The sequence below is a fragment of the Diadema antillarum genome, unplaced genomic scaffold (assembly GCF_040938485.1).
Source record: "Diadema antillarum isolate AM-2024a unplaced genomic scaffold, OU_Dant_1.0 seq00000903_RagTag, whole genome shotgun sequence".
In the NCBI taxonomy this organism is placed as follows: Eukaryota; Metazoa; Echinodermata; class Echinoidea; order Diadematoida; family Diadematidae; genus Diadema; species Diadema antillarum.
The window spans coordinates 531,807-557,122 of record NW_027271762.1 but is presented as its reverse complement, the minus strand read 5'-3'; the positions used below and the strand labels follow the sequence as shown (position 1 = coordinate 557,122).

The 25,316-nt window shown below is 39.1% G+C and overlaps 1 protein-coding gene across 1 annotated transcript; it reads left to right on the top strand.

The window, feature by feature from the left end:
* The first annotated feature begins 116 nt into the window (after positions 1–116).
* Positions 117–15,806, top strand: LOC139741104 (uncharacterized). Its single transcript, XM_071651693.1, has 9 exons — positions 117–266; positions 7,447–7,596; positions 8,171–8,452; positions 9,304–9,369; positions 9,846–10,322; positions 12,223–12,326; positions 13,066–13,245; positions 14,342–14,490; positions 15,757–15,806. Exons 1-9 carry the CDS (start codon positions 117–119, stop codon positions 15,804–15,806), a joined length of 1,608 nt encoding a protein of 535 aa, XP_071507794.1.
* The last annotated feature ends 9,510 nt before the right edge of the window (positions 15,807–25,316 follow it).

Here is a 25,316-nt window from a genome sequence, read left to right as displayed (position 1 = left end):
ACAAAAAAAAAAGTTAACCTTACATTATGATCGATTGACTCGAAAAGTGCGCCTGATTCAAAGAAATTTTCTCCAGTGACTGGTGGGGAGAAGAAAATCTCTTTGGCCTTGTTATCATGGAAACCCATATTTGTGGAAAATCGAGTACGAGTAAATTTCACCGTCAGACGCAACAAAACTTTGGTAAACGACCAACTAATGTCGTACCAGTTGGAGCTTGGGTTGAGCAATACCCAAAGAGCCATGACATCGAGTACACAGCAATTGTGAGTACGGTAGCCTCTCATAGTGTATTGACACTTTGTATAGTAGGCCCCATACTAACCCCGGGACGCTCCGTATACACAGTTACACACTGTGGGAGCGTCCTGAGTCAATAGAGTGCTATATCGGTAAGCTTGAAAAACATACACAGTCTGTCACAGATTTTCGCACCTCCGTAAGTTTCGAATATCACGAGGAAAAAACGTACTTTTATAGTATACATAAGATTCTTATCTAATTAATACCCTTCGTTCACCTTGTTCTTGTTCACACTGGTCCAATGATCTTGAAAAAACGTTTTTTTCACGGCCATATACGGGTCCGTAGTCCTAGCTCCCCATCCCATTCACCATTTTCGAAATCAGTATGCAGTACACTGCGCACGTAAATATTCATGTGCTGGCGGAGTCGCAATGCGTTTAGCCTTCTGACAAGGCCTGCGCGCGCGCACCCACCCAGAAAGCAACGCAATATACAGCGAGAGGGTTTGCCAACAGTATGATAAAGCCTTGCCACAAAGCTACACGACTTGACGGCCAGCGCATGCGCACAAATCTCAAATCCATTGACCGTATAAGATGTAGTTCTCCCGAGTTCCTCTCGACCGAGTCGCATTTAACTCATCAAACCGAGCAGAAAGGGACTATTGCCAGAACCAAAAGTTGAACGCAGTCAGTCTTCAACATTACATCTTCACCTGTAAGTCTTCATATTGCAGAATTTTTGCGATTTCATATTGATTTTTAGGCGCTACACTTCGCCTGTCATGATCATGTCTGCTACAATGCGCAGCCCCAACACTGCGTGTTGGGGCTGGTCGCAGTTAGCCCCATACGTTGTGTTTTGTGTTGTGCGTGCGGTGTTGCTGAATGGGAACCTGTTGAATGTGTAGTAGACTCTAACAACATAGCATAGCCATACGCCCATAGGCCTAGATCTAAACGTTTTAATACAATAGCCAGACCAGAGTCCAGCAGGGACCGCGCCGTGTCATGGAGCTACGATAGTCCGATATTCCGATAACATGGAGCTACTGTACTGCAGCAAGAGGCCTTGGGTACCTCCTCCAATAAAAAATAAAAAAATGAAAAAATCACTAATTTCTGTTGCCCATCGGCATTTTACCAGAATACAGTGTACTACACGTTCTGTAGTCTACACTGTAAATACCCTTGAAAAGGCCTTAACCTGCCGCAAACTGGGTGCGCTAATATGCGATGAGCCCCCTCGAGCCCTTCCTCATCCTGTTGTTCATGACTAACATTCAATGACTAGAGTCTAGACCCTCTAGAAATAGTAAATTTGATAATGTAATGACTAAAAATGTAGAAGATCTAATGACAATGTTGCCAGATTGTTATAGTTTTTAAGAATAAATAGATCTAGAATCTAGTTCTAGACCCTGTAGGCTGTACTAACAGGTACGAGGTAGCATGGTGAAGGAAGATGGTCTATCTGCAGGCCTAGCTCTATATCAGTCCGGGAAACCCGCTCATGAGGACCGCTCCCGCGTACGAGGACTGTCCCTCCTCATGAGGACCTCCCCCCCCCCCCCCCCCCCGCCTCATGAGGACCTCCCCCCCGGCCCCCCCCCCCCCCCCCCCGCCTCATGAGGCCCCCCATTCACTTCTTATTCATCTCACATCTGACGTATAAATTGTCGCAACTTTGCACAGTGATTTTTTGTTACACACACATGTCCACTATCCATGATGAAAAGAAGAAAAAATCCTGTCTGTTTTTTTTTTCAAAAATCGAGTTTTAATCAACCGATGCAGAGCGCCCATCAAAACACGGGCGCCAGCGCGTTCGCACAATGCAAGACTGCCGCACCTAGCGGCCTGATCCGACTAAATATTTTCGATGCTTTCTTCTGCGGCTCTCACCTCTCCGCGCACGAATCAGCCTCGTGAAGCTGAAGTTTGACATCTTTTTACACAAATTCGTGACGAGAAAAATTAAATCAGTACTAACCTGATCTTGTCCATATATTCCAAATTACTATTCCACACTGATAGAGTAGGTGGGTAGATGACATACTCCAGTTTGTTAGCAAAATAATCACTTTGTAGGTATGACGAGTTCACTTTCTTCGTCAATTCCACCCACATACCAGCTGGTATGTGCTGGATGCATGATGTGATGCGACGTACGTCGCGTCGCGGGATGATTCCAGAAAAAGCGCCCAAACGGTAAGCGGGCGGCGGAATCGTGGGCGGAATTGACGAAGAAAGTGAACTCGTCATACCTACAAAGTGATTATTTTGCTAACAAACTGGAGTATGTCATCTACCCACCTACTCCAGGCCCGTAGTCAGGGGGGGTGCGTCGGGTGCGTACGCACCCCCCCAAATTCTGAAAGGTCCACTTTTTCATAATAACGGTTTTTAGCAATTCTCAAGATAACAATCCAAATAAATATAAAGACACATTATATGCTACGCAAATGTGGAAGAGTACGTTTAACAATGTTAAAAATAATTGCACGAAACCCTTTTGTTGTATGAACCATCGGATCGTCCCCATGCACACAAACACAAATGTTATGTATCAATTTGTGCGAGCTATTATAATATTGGCACTGCATGCCATGGCCCTTGGCGCGTGTGACCGGTGTTTTTTTTTTTTTTTTTTCCACTGGCCGCCCGAGTACGTGCGATTCGTGGATGACATTGAGGTTGACACTTGCATTTTTTCACAGGAACAGAGGTAAGTGGATGAAAATCTAATAGCCTCAAGTTTACATATATGATAAAAATTAAAGAAATTTCCTCGAAATTACTATAATCGAAAACCTGAGACATTTTATATCTACGTCTCACAAAGATATAGTACATGTATATATAAGTACATGTTGGCATGATAATGCCTGGGGATAGATTATTATGTCAACTATTTTCCATTATGAATGCATGCTCCAATCAAATTGTGAAAAGGTGATTATGAATTAGCATTTCTTACGAACGATCAGGAGAGACAAAACAAAATGAAAGGCATGTCTTACTCCAGTTCTCTTGTAACACTCATTGGGCCATTATGCATGCCTAACGAATTATAACAGCTGCTTTTTCTAGCCCTTTTGCTAGTACATACCAACATTCGAGAAAAGATCATCTATCAAGTAACTGTACGATCTCCGTGCATTATCTAATGCTTTTAAACGCACACTTATTCATATTTTTCATAAAAAACACAGGTAATGAGCCGGATTGGGTTAAAATTCTCACTTACAGCTTTGTAGAAGTCTGAGTCAACAGTATCACACAGTACTTCAAGACGTATTAGTACAAACGATTTCTTGAGCCTGCACCGTTTCAGGCTCTGTTCTGGATACGGCGGTAGAAACTCATTCTTTTTTGTTGTTTATTTTATCATTATTTACTAATCTCTTTTCTAACTTACAGGTAGCGGATTTCATTGCAGGCCAAATTCAGAAATGTACTGTTGATTATTACTTATACATTTTCTCATGTTGTGACAGTTCTATTGGTTCTCATTTTAAAGTGAGCCAAAACCTAAGAACATTCTCACTTATAATTTCCAAAGAGTATTATGCAGGCACGCAAACTCATTTTAGTTGTATTTCATTAAAATGTAATGGGTAAGAGGGTATGAGAGAGAATGGAAAGTGCTGAGCTATGAAGTAAAATGTTCAAGTAAAAAGTTTGTCAGATAGTATTACAAAAGCCTGAATATTGCAAGAGCTCCGGAGTAAAAACAGTCAGTGAAAAACCCTATGTATGATAGCATTGTGAGAGCGTTAGACTGCATTGTGACGCATCGTTATTTAATTTACATTCTTTATTGATATATTTTCATAAATATCTCGGGTAATGAGTCGGATTGGATTACAATTCTCACTTACAGCTTTGTAGAAGTCTGAGTCAACAGTATCACACAGTACTTCAAGACGTATTATAGTACAAACGATTTCTTGAGCCTGCACCGTTTCAGGCTCTGCTCTGGATACGGCGGTAGAAACTCATTTTTTTGTTGTTGTTTATTTTATCATTATTTACTAATCTCTTTTCTAACTTACAGGTAGCGGATTTCATTGCAGGCCAAATTCGGAAATGTAGTGCTGATTATCACTTATACATTTTCTCATGTTGTGACAGTTCTATTGGTTCTCATTTTAAAGTGAGCCAAAACCTAAGAACATTTTCACTTATAATTTCCAAAGAGTTTTATGCAGGCACGCAAACTCATTTTAGTTGTATTTCATTTAAATGTAATGGGTAAGAGGGTATGAGAGAGAATGGAAAGTGCTGAGCTATGAAGTAAAATGGTAAAGTAAAGTTTGTCAGATAGTATTACAAAAGAAACTCATTCTTTTTTGTTTGTTTATTTTATCATTATTTACTTATCTCTCTTCTAACTTAAAGGTAATGGATCTCTTTGCAGCCCAAATTCGAAAATGCCTAGAGACAGCTAGTAACCAAATATGCTACTATGATTTAATAAATAAGAAATAACCATTCCAGTATGTATCTTAGTGTGCACAGTAAGACAGATCAAATCAAATAGGAAAACATCTGAGCACTAAGCCTGAGGTCTGAATTTGAACTCAACTTCTTCCAATGGCTAACGGATGTTTAATTTTTGAATTTCACTGACCTCCAAATTTCACAAAGAAAACCTTCTTAGCATGATGGTTAATATGACATTTGACTGATATTGGAGATGTTTGCGAATCGGATCTACTACCTTTAATATTATTAGATCTAAAATGATTATTTGAAAGTTCGGAAATGCTGGAAATATCCTACCACAAGGAGGCAAAATATAAATGGTTCACATTTACAATTCATTTTGTTTTAAAAATTTTCTTATCTATTTTCGTTTTTGACAAACTCGCATAACAACGGCTGATATACTGTATAGTAAAGTGAATGTTTCATCTTCCAAACAGCATCCAATGGGATGGAAAACTCCAACTGAAAGGTGGACACCTTGACCATACTCGCTAAAGAAAACGCGTAATAGGGGTCGTTTTTTCTCACGGATTAGATGGAAAGTGTGATGTACGAGCGTATATAATCAAAGGGTATCAAAAAGGCCGAAATTTGGGAAAATGGTACATTGTTCAATCATGATGAAGTACTTCTTTAGGGTGCAGGAAACATTTAAGGAATACTTGTTTTTAAGGCCCGAAAAAATCATATGATCATTACTCGTTTAGGGGCCATTTTGAAAGTCCATGTATGAGCATGGTGTCCACCTTTTAATTGTCGCTACCCCTCCCGGGACAATATCAAAGGACCGTTTTGTTAATTAACGCAATCCCCCCTTCCTTTAAAAATCCTGGCTTCAGGCCTGCTAACGCGGGTATACAATAGAAAAAATAAAAGTTAAAACAACACCAGGAAAATCACTATTCTCAATTTTGCGGCGCGCTACGCGCGCAGAGTCTCGAACACAATTAAACTTTGCAACTTCCTGGCAAAATGACTTTTTACTATTTCCTAGATGAAATACCGTAACGCGATTGCATGCAACAGACAAAAATACAAATTTCCTCGAGACTTTAAAACGTCATTAAAACAGTCAAAACTCACAATTTGCGGCGCGCTTCGCGCGCAAATTCTTATACAACTTTTGTAGTTCGGTCGTCCAAAGAATATATATATATATATATAATTTTGTGTGTGTGTGTGTGTGTGCGTGTGTCATCATTGGTATTGGTACCGAAGGTCCGTTTTTTTAGTGACCGCACCCCCCCTTGAAAAATCCTGGCTACGGGCCTGTACTCTATCAGTGTGGAATAGTAATTTGGAATATATGGACAAGATCAGGTTAGTACTGATTTAATTTTTCTCGTTACGAATTTGTGTAAAAAGATGTCAGACTTCAGCTTCACGAGGCTGATTCGTGCGCGGAGAGGTGAGAGCCGCAGAAAAAAGCATTGAAAATATTTAGTCGGATCAGGCCGCTAGGTGCGGCAGTCTTGCATTGTGCGAACGCGCTGGCGCCCGTGTTTTGATGGGCGCTCTGCATCGGTTGATTAAAACTCGATTTTTGAAAAAAAAAACAGACAGGATTTTTTCTTCTTTTCATCATGGATAGTGGACATGTGTGTGTAACAAAAAATCACCGTGCAAAGTTGCGACAATTTATACGTCAGATGTGAGATGAATAAGAAGTGAATGGGGGGCCTCATGAGGCGGGGGGGAGGTCCTCATGAGGAGGGACAGTCCTCGTACGCGGGAGCGGTCCTCATGAGCGGGTTTCCCGGACTGATATCCCCAATTTACCTGATCATGCTGACAGTGATACTATGATACTGTTATTGATAGATTGTCTAATTTAATGTGAATTGCGATGGATTGTTGTCAATGACAGTCATGTACAAGGCTGTCCACATCGACGATCGTGGCACATACATGTATTATACTTCTGCAATTCTATAAACACTTTTAATGTCAGAAATTTCTACAGCTAGGCCCTTTATTAGTAACAGTAACATGTTACCAGGTAGTCCAGTTTCTAATCGTAGGACTCTACTACAAACTGTACAAGATGTATGCTAGTAACGGTACTAGAGGTTTACTAACTAGAGTAGAGTACCAGGTACCCTCAGTAGTGTATGCGGCAGGCTTTTTACAGCTAACAGGGCAGGGTGCCTATTTCTGGCAAGGGCCATTTCATTCATAGTATGGAAAGGCCCAATCTGGCAATCAGGGCCCCGTTTCGTCAAACTTGTTATCAGTGACAACTGCCACATACAATGTATCTATGACAAATTTGCTCTCAGCCGATCAGATGCAAGGATTTCATTAGCTTGTCACAACTATAACAACTTGTTACTGATAAGTTTTATGAAACAGGGCCCCAGGTGTCCCTTCCCTTGCGAGTAACTCCCGCTCGTGTTCTAGGGAGGGACTCACACATGATGTTTATTAGCTGTTTTATTGATGAATGAAAGTGCCCCTGCTAGAAATAGGCACGCTGCCACATACTGGGTATTTTACTCTACTGCCTGTTCATCTTTTTCTTACTCTAAACGTTAGTCTCCAACACTCAAAGGGACTTACAATGTACACGTAAAGTGACTTGTCTAGTAGTAGAAGCCTATGCAGCCTAGCTCCCCACAATGTCTTTTAACTTACAATTGTAGAAATGCTTTGGTGTAAGTGTTCACGTCAGAAGGTATCTTTTTTAATGTTTTACCAATCTGCACAGTTTGCTGCTCGGCATGAAGAGGAAAGGCTGGAGCGTCTTCAGGCGGAAAAGGAGGCCAAGCTGGCTCGGTTTCGCAAAGAGGTCAAAGCCAGGGTCAGGGAGCTACACAGGATCAAACATCAGCAGCAGCTACAGCAGTCATACCAAGCAGTGAGTCATCATGGTCTAGTAACTGATATGTCCTTTAATTTGCCTTTACCACGTGCATAGATGTGCATTTCTTTATTCTTCACAATCCACCACTGTGTACCCCTTTCATTCAGTTGATACCTCAATACCAAATAGATTCAGAACCAACCTAATTCCTTTGAATAAAATAGTCATGAAAGAAAAATACGAACTCACAAACATACATGTGTATAATTGTTTTACAACATCTCCATGTATCAATAAGGAAATTAGACAGTGTTGTCATTATACTCATGAAATTTCTCTGCACTATCATCATTTACACCTCCTCTCTTCTTCTTTTTTTTTGGGGGGGGGCAAAATTGCTGGAAACCCTTGCATATTACCATTCTTTGAGGGGTTTTTGTGCAGTTTCATTCATAAATTCAGCAATCTCAAAAGTATATTACATGTTAAAACAAGGCATGAGCTGCATAAACTAAGCTCACTAAGCTCACTTTACCACAATCACCGTATTAGGCTCTCTTCTGATTCTTCCACTGGGCCATTATCTAAATGTGACAAACTTTCCTGTTAACTTCACCCTGTTCCTAAGGTTGACCTCCAGGGGCGAGTCATGCACCGTACCACTCACTCAGCCAACCAGCTCTCCCACAGGAAAGACAGGTGTGTGTACAAGAGCAGTGACCCCCATGCCATCGGCCACCCAACCCATCCTGGTTTTCCCATCTCTGACCCGCTAGCCACAACAACAGGTGATGGGTCTGGAGGTGAGGCTACCAGGCAGCAGCTTATAGAGCAGGCCACTCAAACCAGGAGACTGGTGCAGAAGGCTAAGAGAGATCTTGCTGCTAAGCAACTGATGTTCAAAGGAAAGGTATTTAAACATCTAGGATGTTGCCCTTCTTTGATCGCAAGAACAGATTGTATACACAGCGTGATGTGCAACAGTAGGTGCTATTCATAAACATTTAAATGTGACATTATCTGTGTGTATTGTAATTGGCACAGTGATGTACACATGTAACATTACACCCAGATAATAAAATGGTAATTATGCTATTTTTAGTTTACTTTGCCATAATGCATTTAAGTTTACATAATAAACTGCACATGTGTAGTCTGTACCTAATCCCCCCCCCCCCAACAGAAAAAAAAAGGATGATAACAAAAGAAGATAGGAAAGATTACATGAAATGACCCGCAATAAGACTACCATTCATATCACTGCCTAAGCCAATCAGCTGCCAGCTAGTACTTTTACCATCCAAGAATAGTTGTGAGAATTCTACATTTGTGATGATGAGTGGTATTTGTATTACCCATAATGTAAAACCATCTCCCCTCATGTACTGCTGCCGCCATTTGTAGTTACTGAACCCATTCCAGCCCTTATTTTATTTTTTTTTATAAACAAGAAAAGGAGTGAACTATCATCATAAATGTCCACCTCTTGATTTTCACAAAATCATACTAAATGTTGATGTACTTGTATGTGATGTTTTCCTCTCCTGTTCTGTTTCAATGCTTAAAATCAAGCAACATAGCAGTGTAAACAAATACCGGTATTCCTGACATTTTCAACAGTTTCATACTGAAATGTTCATAACTTATACACGAGAGATATCTCTTATACATAAGGGACTTCTGTACCCACCCATTTTACAGTACTCCTGAATGATACTGCTCAAATTCCTTCATCTGTAACTTGTCTCTTCCCACCGACAGGGAGATGGTGGTGGTGTTCCAGGAGGTTTTTGGGGTCAGTCGTACACCAGAGATAAACCAGCCACAGTAAGATCTCTCCTGCATGAAATTTTAATTCATAGAATCATCCAGGTTTTACAATTTATCTTGTGTTCCATGATGGTCGTGTTTCTGTTTTGAAAGCGGATGAATGAATTCCCAGTCTGACAAAGTAAAGTCCTGCATTTGTCAAACATTCACACTAGCATCGATGTTTTATATCTCAGGATGTCTTTAGAGCAACTTGTTAACAATTTTGAGTACTTTTGATACCAAGAGGGCTGCCTTTCCATGTCATCCTGCCATTCTAATATTTGACACATTCTTTTTTAGTGAATGAGATTAAATTGGCACAATACTGTAATCATACTATTAATGATACAGGTACTGCATCAGAAAGCAATGTATTAAAGATACTGGTAATCATTGTATGGCATATGTTGCTATCCAGTTTAACTTATGAATTTTTTATGAAACTATTCACTTGATGTTAACCTTATGTTTGAATAATGTTAATTTTGTAGGTAGCTGAGACAAAGAACATATATGAAGCTGATCATGGTTTAGACATCGACTACCCTGAGGTAACCATGGCTGCGGCCACCAACCATCATGTGCCCCAGGAGCCAGTAGAAGAGGCGATCTACAGCGACACCTCAAACAACCTCCCGGACCGGGAGGATGCCTTCGCTACGGAGAGACTGTACGAGGAGGCCGGGATTGAAAGACCAAAGCGAGTGACCTTCGTACCCGGTCTCACAGGGTCTCCCCAGCTCCCAGGCAGGGCCTTGGGTACCGGAGGGGGAGACTATGTCCATGGGGTTTCGGCAGATGATGAGGAATTAGGACAGACATTTCAAAGGTTATCCACAGCATCAATGCCCATGGAGGGGCAGGAAGGAGATGGGGTTAAAGTTGATCCTAGCATATGTGAGCGGCTCAAGGTCCACGGGGTAGCGGAGGTCAACCCTGGGATTGTTGCTGAAGAGCACAGGAAACAGGTTGGTATTTGGAGAATTTGAGGGAAGACCACACAAGTATACAAACACAGTTCTAACGAAATTTGTGTTACAATAAAGTAAAAATTCAGGTCCCAAAACTATTATCTGCATATTTTTATATACTTTGTTATAGAAAAATTTTGATGAAACAAAATAAAACTGCCAGTCTCGAGGACTTTATTGTTAACAGGAGTTGCCCATACTATTTTGGCTCTTCGCAGAGGCACTTTGAAACTGACAATGCATGTTTACGTATGTGTAGGCTTGCTGTGTTGTATTTTGTATATCGACTGGATTATTATCTTTAATGTATCATGTGCCTTATGACTTTAGACGAAAAGTACAGCACAGCGCCACAAAGAGGGAAGGGTTGAGGAGCCCTCTGTTGTGGTTTATAACTGAGACATAAACCTAGGCAATACTGAAGCTTCTGGCAAACTATTTTCAGTGTGTTATACAGAAGAAATCTCTTTTGCTTTGTTCAGAATCATGTGTAAATAAATCTGCCTTGCGTCTGCCTTGAGATGGTGATTTGCAAAACAGAGAATTTGGCATAAAATTTTTGTGGATTCACAGACAGTGGTATACATTAACTCTTTGTTCATGAATTTCAGAACTTTGCTTTCAATGGCAGCAGTATTTTCCAGAGCCTGGCCAACACAACAAAATTCTCCATGAAATACTCCTTCAGTATCAGACTCTGAAAATTGAATTTTTAGTTAATTTCTGGCAATTCTAATCTCTAAAATCAAAATGTATCCTGATGAAAATTCTCCATGAAAGACTCCTCCAGTGTTTAACACTGAAGATTGAACTTTTATAAGTTGATTTCTTGCAACACTGCCCATTCCGCAACGAAGTGGCCGGAGGCATTATGTTTTCGGGTCGTCCGTCCGTACGTACGTACGTCCGTCCGTCCCGTTTTGTTTTTGTTGATATCTCAAGAACCGTATGGTGGTTTTACATCAAACTTGGTATGAGGGTATATCGTTGGGGGATAATACTTTGTGTGGATTTTAGGGTCACAGGGTCAAAGGTCAAAGGTCACAGGTTATTTTGTGAAAAAAAATTAAAATTTCATGTTTTTCTCCATATCTCGCAAATGGTTGAAGGTATCTTCATGGAACTTAGTATATGCTTGTACCGATGGGCAGTGATTATCTAGGGAAGTTGGGGGTCATGGGTTAAAGGTCAGGGGGTCAAAGGTCAAGGTCAACTCCTCAAAATATTACTACTTTCCTTATATTTATGCAATGAATGAAGGTTTTTTTTTTAACTTGATGTATACATGTATTACCCAATATATATTCTGTGGGAAGTTTCTTGCCAAAAAGGTCAAACGTCAAAAGGTCAAAGGTCAAGTGAAAGTGCTGAATTGCACTTTTTCCTCCATATCTCAAAAGTAACTCAAGGTATCATCATGAAACTTACATATTTATGCATGTTCAACCTAACAGTGATTCTCTTTGGAACTGTGAGGTCAAAGGTCAAAGGCCAGGTTTAGATAATGCTATTTTCCCATTTGATACTGAAATTATACTTTTTCTCAATACCTTGAAAAATTACTCAATGCATAAACTTATAAAAGAGTCAAAAGTCAAGTAAAAATCATCAGTTCCCCAAATACCTGCACTCTGACATTTTAATCATTCATCCAATTGAACCTAGTTCTAGGAAAGTGAACATTCAGCACATTTGTGTCAAACCTGTCATTTTAATATTTTGCCAATTGTTTGAAACTGTCATCACACATTGTCAAGACATTGTACTATAGACCTATTAGGAGAACCATGCATTATGGCGGAGGCATATCAGTCGCCGTAGCGATATATCTTAGTTTGATGCATGCATTGTATGGTCACTGCATTACTATCTTTTCTTCCTATTTTGCCCATCTCAGCTGGGTGTGCAGTTCTCCATGTACCGCAGGCTGTACATGGACATAGAACGAGAGCAGGTGAGGGAGAAACAGAGGAAGAGAACTCACCACAGAAAGATTCAACAGTAAGTCATCACTGGTTTCATTTCTAGACTCACGCTCTCTCTCTCTGCATCTCTCTCTCTCTCTCTCTCTCTCTGTGCCTGAAAAGAATAGACTCGCGTTTTATAGGACCATGTTCTAAACTTTCATTTGTGGATAAAGTAATTATGATCAACTGATGTGGGCTTCAATCAAGAAAGCTGCAAGGGATATAATTTCTGTCTTGTTCAATTTCCAATATTGGCAACAACAACAACAAAAAAATCCCTCCCCCCCCCCAAAAAAAAAAAAAATCTTAACTTTAGCTTTGTTTAGACAGTTATATGAAAATACTGTAGTATTAAAATTTAACATTCAAATATCAAATGCTTTTTAATGAAATTTATAAGTTTGTAATTGAATGTGGATATCATACACATAACTGGGCACAAATACCAGTGGAGAGATTGTACTTGATACGTATGTGGCAAGTAAACACGACTTGCTAAATTTCGCCTCATCCAGATGCTGAAAGGAAGGTACAAGTTTGCATTTTGCATCGTAAAGAAGGAGAACAAACGAACCTTAGGACTAACACATTCATTTGTCATTTTCCAGGACTTCAAGATTGTTTACAAAGAACATGTAAATCAGCAATTTGCCAAAATGAAAGTGCATGAAGTGCGTGAACAGACAGAAAGAAATATGTGGAGAAAGCTCCCTTTGCTGTAATTTCTTCAATCCAGTAGTGGTTAATCTTTTCTCCTCCCTGTCACCTCCTAGACTGAAAAGGGAAAAGGAGCAGGAGCGATTGGAGGTGGAAAGAAGAGCCCAACTCATGACGGAGCCCACTCACATCATTGGCGAGTCTGAAGCCAAGGCTAAGGAGAGGGAGAATGCCGAAGCTGAGGAGATCAAGAAAATGCAGAGGCAGCTCCGGCAGAAGAATAAAGAAACAAAAAGGTATTTAATTTCAAATCAGGACAGATGTTGTACGTTGATGTACTTGTCTAGAGACCCGGTATTGGGAAATTGAATATGAATTTTCTTCTGGTGTGTTGATTTACTTCCTGTTTCACTTTTTCTTTGAAAAAAAAATGTTTGTATGAATATTCATTTATGCTTTTAGAAATTCTGCTGTCTAACACTGAATTGAGGCTGTCGTTCATGGATGGAAAATCACAAATACCATCTAGTATCGCAGCTTGTATACTTTGCAATGTTATTATGTAACACTCCATGATTGAGGAGGAGTTAAGCTTTTAATATCATACAATTCACTGCCATCTAATGTCTCTTTTTTGTCATGCTATTGAAAGCATGTTGGTTACATGGAGAATGAGGATGGATAAATGATTCGTATGTTTTTCTGAGAAGAGTCTTCCATGGTGCTTTGCAGGAAACCAGAAGTACAAATTAGGGGCTTGTAATCAGCAGTTAAATTGCTTCTGAGGACACAGTGAAGACCTAGTTGCGACATTAACTTTTTTCTTTTGATCTTCCTTTGCTAGAAACAGCCCCATAGAAACAACAACAACAACAAAGCAATCAAACATATTATCATTATCTTTTTTTTGTATAACCTAGGGTGCTGGTGACTAGTTGTGAAGTCAAAATCATTTATGGAATCAGCCATAATCAAAGATAAAGTAAACAAGCAGATATTCAGGACAAATGTGACCCGCTACAACAAAAGGATGCTAAAGTCGCTGACGGTTGAGCCGAGAAAATTGAGTTTGAAGTCAGATTACCAAAATCTGACAAACGTTCGGATTTCTGTTTTTACATAATTTTGTAGTCTAATGTATCTTCTATCATCTGCCGAAATTTCGAAGCTAAATGATCAAAGGAAAGGCCTGAAAATAGCATTTTCTGGGCCATGCTCGGCTCGCCCGTCAGCGACTTTAGGATCCTCTTGTTGTAGCGGGTCACAAATGTTAAGTGCTGTTAACTAAGATTACTGATTGAGTGTGTGCAACCAAGTGAGAGATTCAGAATGTCATCACTGTCATTGTCATCACTGCTTTGAGTCTGACGCCCTCTATGTCCTGCCTGTCAGGTTCATCCGTGCCCTGCGAGCCGTGATGAGGGAGCGCATCACCTTGCTTGGGGTCACCCCGCCCCCTCTCTGCGCCTGTGGGCCCACCGTGTGGGACGCCAACCCCGACACGTGTGCCAACAACTGTGTCTTTTACAAGAACCCTAAAGGTAAATTTGGTTCATGCCTGAGAATAGAAAATAATTATAGTCATCATCATCATTGTTAAACACCATCCATTTACAGGGGGAGAAGCAAAGTCACATTATGCAACCCAAAAATGATAAGTACTGCAGACATGAAAGTGTAACTGATATCTGTATAAAGAGATGATACATATACTGAGGGAAAGATGAAAAACACACTGGCACCTTTTTTTTTTTTTTGATTGAATCATTTCGTTATTCAAGGAAATGTTTATTCATAACCAGGTCAATTATCCCTCTAGATAATTGCAGGTATACATCGAAAGTTACAAATCACAATTTTAAGAACATACAATACAAATAGTATCCGTGAGATTAATGCGCCAGTATCTACTGTCGGACATTTATGGAAACTTCATACTCCGGACGGACCAGTAATCGGTCGATGTTCTGCATTTTTTTTTCTGATTTCGTTTTATACAAAATCAAAAACTTCATTAACTTTCCCATTGAGAAAATATCCATGGTCCTACAATAGAAACTGTAGTGGGCCTTCTTTCAGTGTAATCTAATTCCATATTACATATACCAATATAGAATATTTCATTTATACGCTACTAATTAACAAACTTTAACATTTTGCATGCTGTAGGGAAAGACCCATGAGCTGAGAGTGAAAGTTGAATTCTGATAAATGTGTATCTATATATATATATACTTTTTTTTTTGTTTTATTTTGGTGGTGACGTTTAATCGTCTGCATAAAGGGTATTGATGACCTTGTGTCCGTTGAGGTCATAACCATGCTTACATTAAAAAAAATGAAATAAAATATTCCAGGAGTGGGTTAAAACAAGGAAGAAATATGACTGGGGATGGAGGGTTGCCTTGAACGGTACGTTCCCACAAAGGGCCTGAAACATATCTCTGAAGCCTGCTGTACAATCAGTGTTGGACATAGCAAGATACCTAAATATGAGGAGGTAATTTTGGAAGTTCCATTCCTCTTCTTTTCTATCCTTGATATGTCGAGATGCTTGTTATTATGAGTAAATTTCACTGGTCCCACACAGCTCGTTCCATCATAACAGTGTTCTGCTATACAACCATAGGCTTGACATTGTCTATACGAATAGGATCCTCCAAACTATATTGAAACAAAGACTATTTATGACTATGCACAGTCTTCTCGGCTGTCTTACAAATATGGTTTTATGGAAATCTGTGTTTACAGTATAAGAAGTAAGCCTCATTTCTGACCTCTCTCACAATCCTTTTTTCTAATTTCAGCGTATGCGAAAGCCCTGGCATCGGTCTTGTCTCTCTCAGACACCAACTGAAGAGAAAAGAATATCATCTACCAACGCATCCTCAACCAACTCACAGACATCCCTCATACCAATCTGTTGCTGGTAACAACATCAAAACCTGGGCACTCTCAACAGCTTCAAGTACCCTTTGCAAGAACCCTTCTCTACCAGAAATCATTCTTTCCTGACTCCATAAGGCTTTGGAACTCTCTGCCAGAAGCCCTCATCAAATGTACCTGTGCTGACAGTTTCAGGCGGGAGGTACAGAAACTCCAGCTCCGATAGAAGGGGAATGCTGTTTTTTTAGCTGCACTTGGTTTATCGTGCAGGTATTTTTGTATATGACACTGTACATAAACCACACCAGACCCGCCAAACAGTGCGAAAATACACCTGATGGTGGACTGCACTTACTTGGAAGAAGAACAAGAAGAAGAATCCCGACTGCTGATGAGCTAGATACTGTTTATGACACCCTCATTTTGCATCTGATCACATTAGCCCATTGCTGAAAGGATCTAGGTCTGCAGGATTTTCACATTTTATGGACTGAGAGTGTCTTGGAGGCGAGAGACTATTAAGTTCCATGTAGTCCAATTTATTCACAAATTCATCTGTGGGGCTGTCTGTGTAGCCGTCCACATTCATTGCATTGTCTAATCAAGAGTCCTCACCCATACCTGTCGCAGCATGGTAACATCACTTGTATTGCACCAGAAATTTGTACTTGTGTGATTACCTTTTCTAGATAGTTACGAAGGTTTGATGAGATTGCATTTCGCAAAGCCCTGATCAGCACGAGTGCCAGACAAGTACCTACTACTGTAAAAGTGGACATTTTCGCGGTGTTGAAATTTTCGCGTATTTCGCGCAACCAGAAACTAGCACGAAAATAAAAGCATGCGAATATTTCTGCTGCCCGTATGTTCCATGATTTCGCGGAATTAAAAACACGCGAAACTCTTCTTTCCCGGCCGAGCGCGAAAAATTTAGTGGCGCGAAAATATCCACTTTCACAGTACCCCTTTCACAAATGCATCCCTCAATTGTCTGCACAAGAGTATTGTGGGAAATTCACTGAAAATTACATTCACAAACTCTGAAAGTAATGCATATTTTTTGTTTGAGGTGTTCCCCTATTATTTTGTTGAAAAGAGATTTTTATTTGTTTGTTTGTTTGGTTTTTTTTAGCATGGAAGAGACAGATACATGGTAAATGTACGTGTCTCTATGATGATATGCGCAAGAAAAGGTGACATTGTGACCGCTCCTTGGAAATAATCCACATTGTTTTGGAATTGCATTCTCAAACTCCAACTCTGGTTGTGATGCAGATATTTGTCAAGTAATACTGTATGCACCATACAATCTGTATATTATACAAGGTTGAAATAATGGCAAGTTTTGTGAGTCTTGTGCTATTCAGGAATTTAACAACGCACAAAAATATCAAATCTGATCCCGACATGAATGCAGTGTGCACACAAACATTTCTCCTTCGTAACCGTACTCCCCGTTTGCAAAATTTAACCACTTGCGAAATTGTCGGGAAAATCTGATTCGTGAAAAAATAGACTCGCTAAATATATGGCGCTGACAGTAGCAACTTCAAAATAGTGGGAATTGCTCTGGCAGAGCTGCCAAGTCTCCCTGATTCTGCAGGATTCTCCCTAAAAATGTTAAAATCTGTTCATGTCTAAATAAGCGAATATTAAAATCTCCCTGATTTGGGAATTATTTTCGCCCATTGAAATGCATGTAACATGCTGATATCTCCCTGATTGCTGTATGGAATCTTCCTGAATTGGATGTGGAAATGTTGGCAGACCTGCTATGGTCCTGCTCCAATTTTACGGATGTTAATCTGTATAATTGAGTTTATGAAAGGGGTATAAGGGTTTGATATGGCTTTGTTGGGTGTGTAAGGACAGCTGCACTCAATGAATGCAATAGTTTGACTGTAGTCTATTAGTATGCAAATATGAATGCATGAACAGGCAAGACGCAAACAAACATCCAATAATGAATGCATGTTGACACATGGGTAATTCCATGAAGTTGGGGCAGTGTCCAGTAGCATCGTGATATTTAAAGAATACATTTCAGCATAACTCAATATTAATTATGCTATACATTTATTGTTTGTAGGCTTTACATTTGCATTGAGGCCACACATTTTCCTGGAAATTTTGTGCCATTCAGACTCAATTTTGATGAAGTTATTAAACAATATGTAACAGTGTCCTGTAGCATCGTGATATTTTAAAATTTGGTCCTAAGAGACAAATTATGGCAATTAGCTTGACCCAAATTTGATGCAATATGTATATTTACAAGACATGAATGAGATAGCTAAATATCTCAAATTTCCTGAACACAGTTTTAATTTTAAAAGAAAATTACAAAATGTACCACGATGCTATGCGGTGTCCTTTTTTGTGACATTTGGTGGACACCGCGTAGAATAGTGACACATTGTGTAATTTTCTTGTAAAAGTAAAACTGTGGAAAGGAGAGTTAAGATATTTAGCTATCTGACTTATCTAGTAATTATGCATATTATATCAAATTTTGGTCAAGCTAATTGCATTAATTTGTCTTTTAGGACCAGATTTTAACTATCACGATGCTACATGGACACGTCACGATGCTACAGGACACCGTTACATATCGTTTTAATAACTTCATCAAAATTGAGTCTGAATGGCACAAAATTTCCAGGAAAATGTATGGTCTCAATACAAATGTAAAGCCTATAAACAATATATGTATGGTCTCAATACAAATGTAAAGCCTATAAACAATATATGTATAGCATAATTAGTATTGAGTTATGCTAAAATGTCACACTTTGTGCCCCAACTTCACGGAATTACCCACATGCATTGGCAAGGTACACCTACTTTGCACCTGTTTTAGTCCTTGGACTAAATTTAAAGGGACATTCCAGACGATTTTCATAATTTCACATCATGTAGTACATAAATCAACAACTCCATGTATAGATTTGTGGAATGTATTGTTGTTCTTGAGCAGAAAAACAATACTTTGAAAAACCTTAAACAAATTACACTGAACAAGGATGATTACATAGGAGGTTCACATATTTCAGAAATGTAGCAGTGTAATTCCATTACAATACCGCTTGCTTGCGAGTTCACCTGTGTATAATTTATGCATGCCTTCTTCTTTTGTTCTGCTTCCTTGAGCCCCAACTCATGCATTCTTATGGTGACTCTGCCATGTCATCATCCTTGTTCATTGCAATTTGTTCTAAACGTTGAAAATATTCTTATTCTTCACCCCAATTATCACAAATTCTGAAACTCTGTCCTCAGTACAACTAATTTATAGTTGTTCAAATGTAAAAATCTGAAAATCATCCAGAGGTCTCCTTTAACCCATAGATTTGACAGTTATCTAGACTACCAGTACATTCATGACTTTGGGTTGCTCTGTCTGTTATGTACATTCTTTCCTGCACACAACACTATTTCCAGTGTGCAATGACTTTGTACAACTTGCCTTTGATGTTGACGTGATTTCGTAAATTTGTCATATTTTGTTCATACAGTGTACTGCCACCAAGGAAGCTATTCCAGACAACCATAGGTCATTTCTTATAACCAGGAATCTTAGCCAAAGCATGTCTTCAACTTAAACTGGGCAACATGAAATTCGTACAGGATAAGAGCAAAAAGTGTGTATAGCCTGAATTCCTGGTACGAGTGAGAACTGGTCAGTTAAAGACATAACTCATTGCTCAGTTCTTGGGGAAAGCTGGGGGGTGTTTCATCAACGTTTGTCAGCGCTGGCAATCACCATAGTAACAGTCAGTGACCAGAGCATCTCATCCAATCAAAACCAAGGATTTTGCTGAAATTGTCAGCGCTGACAAACGTTGATGAAACACCCCCGTGTCGGTGTCCATGAAACAAGTTTTAATGCTGTAGTGAACTTGCCTGTTAAAACATTCTTGTTACACTCCACCCATAGAAGTGACGCTCTTTTTATAATCGCTTGCTACAAATGGGAGAGACGGAAAAAAAAACTCAAAGATAGTTTTAAAGCTGTGCTTTGGAATAGACCAGTTTACTATTTAAATGTACTAGTATTCAAAGTTTCTGCATGCCTTTCTGACAGTGGTTCTTCTTGACAACCTGAAAGCTTGCCCGAGATTTGCCAAACATAGCAACAACTATTGTATGCAAACTGGATTCCAAGTACTTGAAAGATGTTTTTGAAGTACAGGATGATGGAATAACTCGGTGCTTTGTCAGCAGGGAAGAAACATCCATAGATTTGAATATGTTAGTAGACTGGTCTATTCATGAAGGTAGCTTGCATCCTGTCCATAGTACGTAGGATATGCAAATTTTGACTGTATTAGTGGGTGTGGCTTATTACATGCCTAGCAGACAGCCATAATTTTTGTGGTGGGACATTATACTGCTGACAATGAAGAATTCCAGGACAACTCTGCAGCACATTTGAGGTTGATCCGCACAACCAGGAATCTCACAAAGCGTGCTACATGTACATGTCAAGAACAATAATGTGTGTAGCCTGCTTTCGTTGTACTGTTGTGGGAACAGATGAATTGAATACATTGTACATCACTCAGTAGGCGTTTTCACATCAGCCCGATGTTTCGAAATAGCGCGCTATTTTCTGACTTGGGAAATTAACCCGATCACGAAATAGCGCGCTCTTTGATAATGTGAATACAAATTAGCCCGCTAATTGATCGAGAAAATTTCTCATGTCCAACTCGGGGAAAGTTCCGAAATAGCAGGATAATTAATGCGAACTAGCGCGCTATTTGATAATGTTCGGGCTGATGTGAATAGGAAATGAAATAGCGCGCTAATTTGCGATCGCGAAAAATATCTCGAGCTTGGATTTTTATCGGGCTGATGTGAAAACGCCTATAGCTTAGTCCACAGGGAAAAATGTCTGTACATTTGAGTGCATGAGTTAACTGACCTGTGAATATACTCATATTCAAGTTATATAAATGTATTTCACCCATACAATAGAAGTGGCATTGCTATTGCGATTGTTTCAAATGGGAAAAATAAAAGAAACAAGAACATGATTTCAGTGCTTTGGACATTTGCTACAGAGAAATCTGACAATGTGGGTGTGCAGTGCCTTTTATCGCAACTACTGTAGTAGACTCCCATTGAAACAAACTCTGTGGGACAAAGAAATATGTTTGCTGTGTTAAGATTTTATAATACGCGTGTATCAGCATAGCCAAAAACAAGTGCACAAAGAAATGTTAGCCTCTGCGACCAAGGAGACTACATGTACCTTGTAACAACATTTCTGTTGTAGCAGTATGTTTTGTACACTGTCAGAATAGCATATGTGTACTGTGTAACAAGTTCTTCTTAATCCATATTGTCCTTTGTTTTTTATTGTTTATGTGCTATGATCCATGTATAACAGCATGTCTGACGAAAAATAAATAAATACATGAATAAAAAATCCAGACCCTAAAATCGCATCTCCATAGTCTGTATTTTCAACTACATGTGCAGTATGTACCTGCATACCAAAATGACTTGTGCTTGCAGAAATAGATTTGACACATACACTTGATAGATGATTTCTTGTGTTCAAAAAGTCTTGACTCCTGGCTAGCAGGACTACAATTGTATGTATGACAAAGTCATATTCTTCCATCTTGTAAGTGTTCTTTTGCAGTAGCCATGAGTACAGAATTGAATTGTGTAAACTAATGCCCCCAAAATATACCGTTCACGTGTGTGGAATGATTTATCAGAACATGAGAGTGACCATGAAAGAGTTGTCAAGGCATTTTGAATAAACTTCCTCCTTGGCCTTGGAGCAGTATGCTCATGTAGAATGTGTGTAATCATGTTTTTCTTTTCTATGTTGATGTTTATGTGTTTGTGTAAGGGGGGGGGGGAGAGCATACGTATGTGACTGGCAAGTGCATCTGTTTATGCATGTTTGTATGTGTGTGTGTGTGTGTGTGTGTGTGTGTGTGTGTGTGAGTGTGTGAGTATGGAGAATACAATGCTTATATACATAAACAAGTCTATAGCAGCCACCCAAGGGAGACGAAAAAAGATGGCCGCTTAGACAGGTTGTTTAAAGACAGCCAATCCCTTTTACATGCAAATTTTTGAAAAATTGGTGAGAACACTTAGGTATTGAAGAAAACATTATTTGGAAACCTGTAAATTTTGAACTCAAGAGGGTCTTTATTTGTTTAGTAAATTGACCGTTAAGATTTGAATATTTTTTGCGTACTACGAAAAAAATTACAAATCTAAACTACTAGTCTAGTTTTACAGACCTGTGTGATGCACTTAGTTGCACGTGTAGTTCATGTAAGTGGTGTGTTGTTATTTGCTATCGACAACAAAGCAAGAGAAGCTAGTGAATTCTTCATTTCTAGCTGACAGCTTTAATATGCATATCTTTTGTTCGAAGTATAAGTATAATTATGACAACCACAGGAGGATTAATGTATACAGCTGTGCCTAGTAGTAGTACACAGAATACGTTACGGTGAGCGTTTGGTGCATTATTTGAATTTTAACGGCTAACAACCTTCTAATATCACATAAATGTTTAGATTTACAATAGTCTTGTCATTCTGGTAGAATATATCATGTTCTGTGCTGTTTGGGAAGGAATGCAAAAGGGAAGGGCTATCTTTAACATGCTTTTGTTTTTTAGTGGTCATATACGGCAGGTGGCCACTGTAGACAGGTGGTCACTAGGACAGGTTTGACTTTACTAATGTTCATGTAGGCATAATTATATGAAGAGTTTGTTTGCAAAAAAACAATAAGTTCATATTTGCCAAATGGAGATATTTGCGATTAAAGGTCAAGAAAAATAAAGAGAATAATAAGAAAATTTTTGCTTCTTTTGACCATAATTTTAAAAATGTACCTCTATATGTAGTGACCAATATATCATTTAAAAAGTATTATTTTGTCCTTTATGACAGAGACCGTACTTCAAAATCTTCAAAAACGGACTTATCGGTTTTTGAGAACAAATTCTTCATATTTTACTCAATACTGTATTTTCAGTATTTTGTCGGGGACACCTTTCTGCTTGCTGCGGTTTCCCATCCATAGTAAAGTCAGTTTGTCAGAATTGATCTGTCAATGGTCATTTGTGTTGTCATACCTGCCCGTCGTTTCTGCTCTCTGATTTATCCACAATGGATTTTGCAAAAGCAAAAAAAAAAAAAAAAAAAGAAATATATATTATATATACATGTATATATATATATATATATATATATATATATATACACACACACAATACAGTCAAACCTGTCTATAGCGGCAACCCAAGGGAGACAAAAAATGTGGCTACTATTGACAGGTGGCAGGTATAGAATGGCTTTTCTCTCTGAGGTAATATTTCTAAGCGGTCGCTGCAGACAGGTTGCCGTTAAGGCAGTTTTGACTGTTTTATTATGTAATCAACAGACTACAGGTGGGTGGGGTACCCCGTTCTAATGATGATCTAAAAACCATGCCAATTACAACATTGTACCTTATCCAATTGCTACCTCGAGTTTCTCACAATATCAGGGTACAAAACCGAAGAATATATAGGCCTAATGATTTGGGATCTGCAGAATCAGCTTAACTGTTGTAAGGTTTTATAGCCGACTTAATAGTAATAGTGGCTACTTGCATTGAGCACAGGTCCACCTGTCCGTGCTCATGGCGCTTCAAGAAAAATACATGTACACGTAAGAAATGAGAACAGGCAAAAAAAAAAAAAAATAGCAAACAAGAAATGTAACAAGCAAACACATACCTGGTAAGGAGCACATTATTCTTCTGAACATTGTAGATTGCAGTTATGTAATCGTCAATGTAAGAGGGACAAGTACGTTTCTAGTTTGGATTTGAATGTTTCTCTACACTGACAACTAGATGACGTACATTCCTAAGGTTTAGTATTACTCAGAAAGCACCCCCCCCCCCCATCAATGTTTTATTCTGGGTGTTTGGAATTCTTTATTATCGGGTTCCACCTTATCAGCGAGAAAAAAAGTGAAAAGTCAGTCGAGAAATGTACTTTAATATTCGTGAATCAGACACATCTACTTATAAGAACACTTTTTCTTTCTTTCATTTTGTCATTTCTTGTGAAGCTCAGTACCCTTCGTGCCTCCTTAAAAAAGGGGAAAAGTGATAGTCTATCAAAGGGGTGACTATTCCTGCATAATCAATCCGTCCTAAAGGTTTAGATAAGCACAGAGACATTGTGAAACGAAGAGTCACGATTTTAATGCAACTTTCAATCAAAACCAGGTTAACCTGCCCAGGAAAGTGGCGAAAGGAGGATTACAGAGAAAGCAAGATATACTGTCCCAAACATATTAGTCAGAATTCCAACAGGAACCCGTAGTCCATACGGATGGGTTATACACTACACAGAGAGATATACATGTATAGTATCACAATTATGCAGCGATTGAGCCATATATGGTGGTAACCGACCTGATGCGGGATTACAATACATGTACTATAGTATGCAAATTTTGACTGCAAAATAACATACAGAATGAATGTGGGCACAACGGAGATGCAGATGACACGAAATTAAGAAAGTATCTTTGTTATTTTTAAGACGGCAGTCTCGCAATACCTGCAATATGAATCAACTGAAATACTTGCTTGGTTAATTTGCATAAGGTGCAAGGAATGCGAACATTTTTGAGTGTGTGTGTGTGGGGGGGGGGGGTTCAAAGGTAGTGCTGGTGGTTAGGTTATCAAAAAGAATCTTAGAGCTGCATGGTTGTCTTTTGACGTAATAGTCAAAGTGAGGCGAAATTGTTCAAAGTTGTTTCCCCTGAAAAGTCCCTAACTCGTCGTCACACAATATTCTTAGTTGCTTATTTCCTTTTATATCAATTTAGGGGGGAAGTCATATTCATCATATCACATATTGTTGGTAATGTTTGCGAAATTATCCCTCTGCCGGAGAAAGCGGCTGAGTTCCCACATTACTGGCAAAGAGAAAACTTGTCAAAGTAAGGGGGATTTGGAATTTGCTGCCATCATGGTCCGTTATCATTTGCATCAACGATTGTGACTGACATCACTGCTTCAAGAAAATAGTTTAAAAACATATATCATTCGCAATTACGTTAATTTGTAACGAACATTCTCCGTTCTGCTTTTTCCAGTCTACTGTTCATAATTGAAATGGAATATAGGTGGATTATTCCCTTTAAGTTGTATAGAGGAGAAAATGGATGTGAAACGGGGAGGAACTCTCCGAGTTGAGCCATCTGAGATTGCATGAGTATAGGCTATTATCGAAGCAACACAAAGTGCTCGACTCAAGTTGTCGCCTGTTGGAGCCGTCGATGGAGATGAATAGCTATAGGAAAACTCATTAGAAAGTGGGGGCGTTGTTTCCCCGCTCAAATCTTGCTATAAAGGGAAACTTCGCTCCATGTTCAAGTTGACTGTAACATAATATCACATCGTGAGTAAGAGCTACACACAACAACAACAATTT

What these genes read in the sequence shown, in the direction of transcription:
- LOC139741104 (XM_071651693.1), top strand. Translation starts at nt 117, where the DNA reads ATGGAAACCCATATTTGTGGAAAATCGAGTACGAGTAAATTTCACCGT. An exon ending in ACATCGAGTACACAGCAATT is followed by an intron (nt 267 to 7,446) that starts GTGAGTACGGTA and finishes CAATCTGCACAG; the next exon opens with TTTGCTGCTCGGCATGAAGA. An exon ending in AAGAATAAAGAAACAAAAAG is followed by an intron (nt 13,246 to 14,341) that starts GTATTTAATTTC and finishes CCTGCCTGTCAG; the next exon opens with GTTCATCCGTGCCCTGCGAG.